Below are 10357 nucleotides of genomic sequence, written 5' to 3' on the forward strand. Positions count from 1 at the left end.
GGATCGAGGTAAGATGAAATCATTGACAATTTTAGTCTTTTCTCTATCTATCATGATGTTGCTTATCACTCCACTGGTAAAAATTTTGTTTTCTTGATGTTGAGATGTAATCTATGTTGAAGACCAGGTATACATACTGTTGTTTTGTGTACTGTAAAGTCAGAACCAGCCCATAGCTGACCATCTGGTGGGTTTTCAAAGACAGCTATTTGCATGGGAGGAGATTGCCCATCCTTCCCTAGTGGAACAGCTGGTGGCCTCAAACAGCATGTCTTTGGGATTGCAGCACAGCTTCTTGCCACTAGGCCACCAGGGCTCCCTAGGTATAGATATTAGTATTTCTTTAAAGTTCTTGTCTTTGTATTTAACGTATTCCCTTGAGTAATATTTGAAAAGCCTGCCTGATAGTGGAAAATTCCTGGAGCTTCTGTTTATTTCTGAGCATGTCTTGATTTCTCCCTAATTTTGAGTGATAATTTTGCTTGATAAAGAACTCTTGGTTGACAATTATTATTGTTCAATATTCATTTATATTCATCCCAATGTCTCTGGCTTCAAAAATGTGTAGGGGGGAAATCACATTGATTGTTGTGTTATAAGTCATGCACCACCACACATGTCATATTCAGGCAGTATCTGGCCACATGTATGTTTATGATCTCAAAAGGACTTTGTGTGTGTTTAAAAAATAAAAAGAGCAGTTAAGTAACACTTCTAGATGCACTAAAACCTATTTAGTGTACTAGTACAGTAGTAATGATAATGTTTTCAAGCACATTACTAAGTAGTACCCTTTGGATATCATGAACCTTTGTGTTATATCACTTTTAATAATTTTTTAAGGGTTGGTTCATAATAGCAGTTGCATGTATGTGGGATGTTTAATATATGAAGACTACCTGTTTATAATATGATGTTCACACATCAACCAAATAATAAAACATCCTTTTTTTCATTGACTCTGTTGTAGACTTCAAGCCACATAACTATATTGCATTTTTATGTCCTGTTTTCAGAATTCATCCTGTTTTGGTTTTCATAAATCTTACTATGACGTAGTCTGGGATTGATTTTATTTAATGGTTTTCCAATGGAAATTCAAGCAGCTTTTTTTCCTTTGCTTACTTGATTTGCTGTGCAGATCTGGCAAATTCTTCATAATTTTTTTTAGATTTTTTTTCTAAGTCTTTATTGCTGCTATGGTGCTTTGAGGAGTTGAATAATTTTAATGTTATATTTTTAAATTTAACATTATATTTCCTCTTTGGTTTGCTAACTTTTCTCTTGCTACTCAATAAATTTAATTCTTTTTTGGTTCATTTCTTTTGTATTTTGCTTTGCTTTATTGTTGCATTTTTTTTTTCTTTCTAATTCAGATGTTTAATTCTTTGGTTCCACTAACATTCTTCAATATTTTGTGATGGTTTCTTCTGTGTTGTTTTTGGAGGTAATTCTGGTGGCTTTATGTGGACGGAGTTGTGCTACTAACCTAAAGGCAGTGTCTATCTGATGGTTCGAATCCAGTAGCAGCTTTGAGAAAGGAAGATAAGAAATCTTCACTCTTCTAGTTTACAGTCTTAGAAACCCAATGGAAGAACACACACAAGAATCACCGAAAGCAAGTGTATCAGTTTTACATTTATTATTATCACTGGCAAACAAAACTACAGAAATAACATACATTCTGTGTAGTAAAATCCATACATATCATAAAGTCCATTTTATGAAGCCTCGGCTATATATGTTAAAATGACATTGGGTGTGTCAAGATTAGCACAAAGGCTGTTCTCTCTACTAGGAAAACACAGAATATACAGAATTCCACTTGCAGATTCTTCTAATGAGGAAAGCATTCCACAGGTTAGGACACAATCTAATACATAAAACTATTATTATTCAAGGCATTACTTTTAGTACTTGAGACTATTTATTATTATATAACTATAGAATATTAATCCAGTTTTGGTGTTTGCAATCTAGACTAACAGTTACATTTATTATTCCATTTCATTTAAAAAAAAGTATGTTCTAGCAAACTGTCTTTCTATGCATTCAGAAAATGAGATGTAAAGTCCAACTTGAATATATCACTGAGAATATTCCCTCACACAGACACTGGAGATTACTAGGACTAGTGAGAGCTTGTTTACTTACATACACAATGAAGGAACCATGATTTCACAGATAATAAACTCATAATCATATGTGTGTGTGTGTGTGTGTGTGTGTGTGTGTGTGTGTGTGTGTATCCCCCTTTCTTCTTATGGGTTCCAAACTGGGAGATTACCACTCAGCATGGCGTGTAGAGCCCTGAATAGGAAGCTCTATTGCAGGCGTGGGGAACTACGGCTGAGAACTTTGTGCCCTTTCCTTTACTGCTTTCAATACACAATTCCATTTGCTATTCCTTTGCTCTAACTGCTCTTTTTTAAACATGTCTTGAAAAGAACTGTGGTTATCTTCATCCTCAGTCTCTGAGATAATTTCCATTTTCTGAATAATGAGTTTAATAAGCTCATGCTGTTTTTCCAGAAGAGAATTGAGATCCTTTAGCCTGAAAGATAATTAATTTTCAATTGTCAGCCCTTCTGAGTATAACAAAGCTTACAACTAGAAGTGTTCTATATCATATTTATTATGTTTAAGACATAATCCTTCTAGAGGAAGGCATATTGTAAAGTTTGCCAAAATAAAGCATGACAGAGTTGTAGAAATGTGTGATCTGGAAAAAGGAATTTTTAAATCCTTAAATATTTCCAGGGCTACAAAAGTCTAGATGATTCTTCTAATATGACACTGTTCCAGTGTCCTAGTTTCAAGAAGCTACACTGTAATCCGAAAAACACGTGGTTTGAGGCCTCTAAATGCTCTGCAGGAGAAAGATGGGCAATCTCCTCCCATGTGATTAACTGCTTCTGGAAACCCCACAGAGGGTCAGCTATGGGTCGGTTCCAACTCAACAACAACGTAACAATAAACAATGTCAAAGTTAAAAGATAGTTTATTAGTGTTCCCATTTTAAAGATACATTAATAATAATGGGTGACTAGAATGCAAAAGTTGAGATTAGGAAGAAGGATCAGTAGTCAGAAAATATGGACTTGGTGACAGAAATGAGGCTGGGGATAGAATGACAGAATTCTGTACAATCAATGATTTAATTAGTAGCAAATACCTTTTATAAAAAACACACATAAACACAAGTTATACACATGGATTTCACCTGATGGTATGCACAGGAATCAGACTGATTACATCTGTGGAAGGAACCGCTGGAGAAGTTCAATATCAGCAGTGAAAACTAGGCCAGGTGCTGATCGTGGAACAGACCATCAACTGCTCATAGTAAGTTCAAATTAAAACTAAAGAAGCTTAAATGATACCCACAGGAATAAAAATTTGACTTTGAGTTTACCCCCTATGAATTTAAAAACCAACTCAGGAATAGGTTTAAGGCCTTAAACACTAATGAACAAAGACCAGGTAAGCTATGAGAAGATATCAAGAATATCATTTATGAAGAATGCAGAAAGTCATTACTAAAAAGGAAGAAGAAAAGACCAAAACGGATGTCAGAAGATACTCTGAATACTAGAGTGTTGAGAAGCCAAAGCAAAAGGAAGAAATCAAGAAGTTATGGAGCTGAATAGAAGATTTCAAAGGGCTGCTTGGGAAGACAAGGAAAAATACTATAATGAAATGTGCAAGGAGCTGAAGTCAGAAAACCAAAAGGGCCAAACTTGTTCAGCATTTCTTAAGCTGAAAGAACTAAAGAATAAATTGAAGCCACAAGTTGCAATGCTTAAGGACGCTAAGATCAGAATATTCAAGAAGCATTAAAAGAAGATGGAAGAATATGCAGTCACTGTACCAAATCAAAAAGAATCAGCTGGTACAGAAGAATTTCAAAAAACAACATATGATCAAGAGGCAATGGCGATGAAGGAGGAGGTGCAGGCTGCTCTGAAGGACTTGGCAAAAAATAAATCCTCAGGAATTGATGGAATACCAATTGACGTATTTCAGCAAACAGATGCTGCTCTGCATGTGCTCACCAAGTTGTGCCAAGAAAATTGGAGGACAAGTACTCGGCCAACTGACTGGAAGAGATCCATATTTATTCCCATTCCCCAAAAAAGGTGATCCAACAGAGTATGGAAATTATCAAACAATATCACTAATATCACTAGCAAAATCCTGCTGAAGATTATCCAGAGAAGACTTGAATAGTACATTAACAGAGAACTACCAGAAATAGAGGTTGGATTTAGAAGAGGTCATTTGTACTAGGGACATTATGACCAATATTTAGATGGATCGTGGCAGAAAGCAGAGAGTACCAGAAGAATATCTGTGTTGACTGTGCAACACATTGCTATGCAAAATTGACTATGCAAAGGTATTTGACTGTGTGGATCACAATAAATTGTGGCTAACCTTCAGGAAAATGGGAATCTCAGAACACTTGATTGTGCTTATATGAAACCTATACTTGGACCAAGAAGCAGTCCTCAGAACAGAGCAAGGAAATACTGCATGGTTTAAATCAGGAAAGGAGTGTATCAGGGATGCATCTTGTCCTGTACATTTTAAATCTGTATGCAGAACAGACCATGTGGGAAGAAGAGCTTTATGAGGAGGGTTGTGGCATCAATATTGGAGGGAGACTCATTAACAACCTACAATATGTAGATAACACAACCTTGCTTGCTGAAACTGAAGACCCGAAGCACCTGCTGCAAAAGGTCAAAGACTATAGTCTTCAATATGGATTGAAGCTCAACATCAAGAAAAGTTTCTCACCACTGGGCCAATGAGCAGCACGATATTAGATGGAAAAGAGATTGAGGTTGTTAGCGATTACAGCTTGCTCAGATCCACAATCAACACTCATTATCAAGAAAAATCATCCAATAAAGCACAATACACTGTTGTTAACTGCTGTGGAGGCAGTACTTAATTCATGGCAAACCCACGCACAATAGGATTACACTGTTGTGAGCTGTATCATTTCCACTGGCTAGTGGTGTAATTCTTATGAATTTGCCATGATGACCTAAAGGTTATGTGCCTTGTTGTTCTTGGGTACTATAGAACTGGAACTGACCCATAGCTGACCTTCTGGCAGGTTTTCAGAGGCAGTTAATTGCACAGAAGGAGAAGGTTCAAATCCACTGGTGGTTTCATGGGAGAAAGATGGGCGGTCTCCTTCCATGCAATTTACAGTATCCAAAAACCTGCTGAAGAGTCAGCTATGAGTTGATTCCTTCTCAACAGCCAGGAGAGAAGTTGGTGAACTGAATCCTCAGAACAGACTGGCAAGACTTTTTACTTGTCTGCCTTAATATGGAAGCTCTACTGAAACTCACTGAGTATCATAAAAACAGATAAGCCTCTAATCACAGAAAAAAGGTGGCTGAGTTTGGTGGCTGCCCTGTCTTGAGTATCATTCCTGGGCCTCCCACACAGAAAGAATCCTAACACTGAGCTACCGCTACCTCCAGATAACTTGCTATAAGAAATAAACAAGAGTTTATGGCATAACATTATACCATGCACCATTATTTAAAAATTTAAAGCTTCTGAAAGGCAACAGAAAGAAACAATACATACCGATATTTCTGCTTCAGTATTTCTGTTTCTAAAGATGTATCAATATTTGGTGCTTCTTGTTTTGCTTCTTGAATGGAGAAGATATAATTAAATATACACTGTGGGATGAAATATAATGATTATTCAAATTGAACTCAGTTCAGAAAATATTTGCACCAGCTGCCCAAGTATAAATATTTATAAGACCCAGCCTTGGCTCTGAAGGAAATAAAAGTCTATTACAAGAAACAGAAATGCAAAGTACTCTGAAACAAAGCCACACAAAGTATACAATCTAGACATAACACAGGAGAAGTAATCTGGGGTTGAAGCTCATTTGGGAAAGGGGATAAATGAATCACTTTACAATTTATCAGGAAAAATGTCCATCATAAGTGGAGTCCTACCTTACAAGATTATTTGTTAACTCTTGAATACAGCTCTGCATCATTATCCAACACCGTGAATCAATCAATAAAGTTTCCAAAAAAGCTACCTTCTTAATTTTTGTTTTGACTTGTTTTGTTTTTTGTTTTGACTTAGTGTCTTTTAAACCATAGCTAAGAGTCTTGCTAGTAGGTATACATAACTGTTAACCTAAACATCAGAGATTTGACCTCACCAGCCACTCCATGGGTGAAACATGTGGAATCTGCTCCTGTAAGATATGTTGTTGTTGGGTACTGTCGAGTTGAGTATGACTCATAGCAATGCTATGAACAAAATATACAAACCCTGTTCTATCCTGTACCATCCTCACACTTCCTGACACACAAGAACCTGGAAGATATAGAGCCTTGGATACCCTATGGGGTACATCTACTCTGTCCAATATAATTACTGAGTTGCAATTTATTCAATAGCAGTAGGTTTAAACTGTGACTGGACTGGAGAGGTTCATGAGCAGATGTGCAAGGACCAATGCTGTTTTTGTTGTTTTTGTACCATCGAATCAGAACTAACCCATAGCTGACCCTCCTGAGGGTTTTCAGAAGCAGTGATTGCAAAGCAGGAGATTGCCTATCTTTCTCCCATGGAGTAACTGGTGGATTTGAACCACCTGCCTTTGGGATTGCGGCACAGGTTCCTACCACTAGGCCAGAGAAGGCAGGGATGTACATAAGCCACCCTGGAGGTCAACTGGATGAAGCATGGGTACTGAGTGGGCATGAAAGGAGAGATAGAGGGAGAGGAAACTATCAAAAACCCTGGGGGTGCTAAGTGTACAAGCAAATAAATGATGTTGATATTAACTGAAATGAGAAACTTGGAAGAAGGACAGTATTCTTTCACTTTTTTTCTGTGTTGCAGATGTGTAGAAGGAGTGAAGAAAGGGAGAAATGAAGATAATTAGTCCAATTTGTACCTTGTTCAATTGAGATGGACAAATAGAGATGTCTTGGAGGGCACAGAATATATGGGCCTGGGACTAAAAGGAGAGTAAATTGCTGAATGTCCTGTGGTTAAGTGGTAATTTCATCTGTGGATGAATGAAGTCTCATAGGGCAAAGAAGAAAGTCTAGTCTGATCCTTAGACTGATATCATCACAGTATCACTACAGGGAAGAAAATAAACCTGCAGCAGACTCAGAGGGAATCCTTTGTTAGACGGTCTTCCTGGCAGAGTTAGGATTAGCATCTTGATCTTCTGACTTGTACAGGTCTTTTCAATTATCATGCAGTAGTCTTAGTTTAGCTTTTGATCACTTTGTGCGAATGTGCCCACATACATACCTATAAATGCATCTGCACAAAAATATAAGTTTTATGTGATGGGGGGAAGGTGCACCTATACTTGAAAACAAACACTTAAATGGTACCATCTGGGCTGTCCACCCACCTGTTCTACCAGGGTTGTGATGTATATTCAACATAGATGCTACAGGTAAACTACCTGGAGAGGAGACCAAATGTCTCCCTCCCCATTTCCCATCACCTTCACTGTAACTGTTTCTTTTCCATGACCAGAACAGACACAAAGTCTATAAAAGGGGACCCTTAAGGACAGCACTCAAGACTGCCACGTTGCTGCACATTACTCATTGCTGTGTGCACTTACTATTAAGCCGCCTTGGTATCTGGGTCTGTTTGGGTACACGATGACACTCTGCTGATCCACTTTGCGAAGGAAGTAGAGGGGCAGCTTCTTCTCCAAGCTGGTGTGAAGTTTCACCTAAAATTCATTGTAGGTTTATTGCTAGGAATCACAAGTTAGCATCTAGAATTCTCATACTGCAGAGAATAATCATTAATTCAGCAGAAAGAAACCTGACTCCTGTGTCCTGAATCATGGACCTAGTTCCCCGAGCCCAGCAAGAGGATTAGGATAGATACTGGAGATATAAAGAAGAAAAAGACAATTCACACTCTAGGGGTGGTGATAATATTGGGAAATGGGAGCCATCTGGGTAGATTCCTTTTATAAGGGGGAGGAAGGTAGAGAAATACAAATCAGTGAATCAGTCAGTGAATGTACCAACACTACCATGGTTAGAGATTTCTTTATGTGCTATTCAGTGTAAGATAGTTTATCCATGATACCTCTTAAGTATACTTTCTGTTGTTTATATAATATATATATAATCTATATCTACCTCTATCTCTATATCTCTTTATGGTTTTTGTTTAGATATACTTAAAGCTGCCCTCTGAAATAATTTATCTCTTTTATTGCAGCATCTCTTCCCTTTGTTTTGGCCTCTCTCCATTTAGTGCAATTTTCAGAGTCTTTTTCTGACATGCTGGTCTTCTCCTTCTCCCTTGTTTTCATAATTATGTTTTGCTTTCTTCATGGTGACATCCTTGATGTCTTCACCAACTCATCTAGTCTTCAATCATTAGTCTTCAATTCCACAAATCTACTCTTGAGAAGGTTTTTTAAAATTCAGGTAGGAAAGATTCCAGGTTGTATTTTGACTCTTGTAGACTTGTTTTCATTTCCTTCAACTTCAATCTGACTGTGCACGAATAATTGCTCTGTTCCACAGCCAACTGTAGACCTTGTTATGACTGCTGATAATAAGCTTCAGCATTGAAACTTTGCACAGATGAAGTCAATCTGAGTCCTCTCTAGCACATCAGGTGAGATCAATATGTACAATTGCCTTTTATGGAAAGGTATTTTCAGTGAATAAATCATTTGATTATGTGAAATTCCATCATTCAATCTCAAAATTAATTTTTGACACCAAACCTGTATTTCCAACTACTAGTATATATGTATGCATGTATACTGAGAAAAAATATCAAGAATCTGGACACTGTTTTGAAGAATGGGTAAGAAGATTAGAGGAAGACTCATCAAAAACCAGCGTTATGCATATTATACAACCTTGCTTGTAGAACACAAAGAAGAACTGAAACACTTGTGTAGAAAACCAAAGATTAGTTTTCAATATTGATTACATCTCAATATTAAGAAGACAAAAATTCTACCACTAGGCCAATAGACAATGTGATAAATGGAGAAATGATTAACATTGTCAACAGTTTCATTTTACTTGGGTCCACAATACATACCCATAATAATAGCAGTAAATAAATCAAACAAGGTGTTGCATTGGGAAAAAAAAAACCTGCTATTAAGGATATCTTCAAAATGCTAAAGAGCAAGGACATCAATTTAATGACTAAGGTGAGCCTGATCCAAGCCATGGTTTTTCAATTACTTCCTATGCACCTAAAAGTTAGACAATGATTTTGGATGACAGAAAAAAAATTGATACTTTTGAATTGTGGTGCTATAGATAAGTATTGAATATTCCATGAGCTGTCAAAAGAACAAAGAAGTCTCCTTAAAGGCAAGGATGGTGAAACTTTGTCTCATATACTTTGGGTATGTTATCAGGAGGGATGACTCCTTAGAAAAAGGCATCATGCTGGAAAAGGTGGAGAATCAGTGGAAAGAGAGGAAGACTCTCAGTAGTGACTGTCATAATGTGCTTAGACTTGTCAGAGATGCTGAGGATGGCACTGAAGAGGGCAACGTTTACATCCGTTATGTATATGGTCACTATGAGTTCTAGCTGACTTGATGGAACCTAACAACATCCTCCATACTACCAACTGAATTTTCTGTATTGTCAATTCTGATATTCACTACCTTCAACTTAATATTTAGAGTTGCTATTGAATATGAGATTCTCTTGCTTACTTCTTTTTTATTTTTTCATTTTTACTGGAGTGTAAATTCACAAATCATACACATTTTCATTCAAATATTCATACAAATTTTAACTGTAACGCTAAGTGCAATTTCTTTTTGTTTCTCTTGCTCCCTCACTGCCATATTCCCATCAAGTCTGAACTGATTCATAGCTGACCCCCTCCAGCGGGTTTTCAGAAGCTCCACATTTCACAGGAGAACACTGCTCCTCTTTCTCCAGGGGGTCAGCTAGTAGATTTGCAATGCCTGCCTTTGGGTTGCAGAACAGTTTCTTAACTCATAGGCTTCCAGAGCTCCTAAATAAATTACCATGTTTCATCAAACGCTTATTGTATATTGCCTTTTCCTTCACCCAACTTATTTTTTTTTTGTTGGTTTAGTTTTTATTGTTGTTGTGTTGTTGTTTTCTTTCTTTTGCAGTAATTCTGTATTTGTCCAGGGTCTCTATCTTTTTCTCATAAAATTGGTGATTATGGCTTGAGGCTCAATGTCAAGAAGACAGATTCTCACCACTGGACCAATTGGCAGCATCAGGATGGATGGTGAAGAGATTGAGATTGTTCACAGCTTTAGTTTGCTTGGCTCCACAATCAACACTCT

At 37.2% G+C, this 10357-nt stretch overlaps 1 protein-coding gene across 1 annotated transcript in view; it reads right to left on the reverse strand.

Annotated features, from left to right (window-relative positions):
* Positions 1 to 2343: 2343 nt before the first annotated feature.
* Positions 2344 to 10357, reverse strand: part of TRPA1 (transient receptor potential cation channel, subfamily A, member 1) — a 68387-nt gene continuing 60373 nt past the window's right edge. The window contains exons 25-27 of the mRNA XM_006880540.1: positions 7652 to 7765; positions 5614 to 5711; positions 2344 to 2554 (exon numbers count right to left, since the gene is read on the reverse strand). Coding sequence (XP_006880602.1) covers positions 2344 to 2554; positions 5614 to 5711; positions 7652 to 7765 — 423 coding nt within the window. The remainder of the gene's footprint in view (positions 2555 to 5613; positions 5712 to 7651; positions 7766 to 10357) is intronic.

This window comes from Elephantulus edwardii, unplaced genomic scaffold, assembly GCF_000299155.1.
Source record: "Elephantulus edwardii isolate Elephantulus edwardi_28Jun2011 unplaced genomic scaffold, EleEdw1.0 scaffold00008, whole genome shotgun sequence".
NCBI classification, from domain to species: Eukaryota; Metazoa; Chordata; class Mammalia; order Macroscelidea; family Macroscelididae; genus Elephantulus; species Elephantulus edwardii.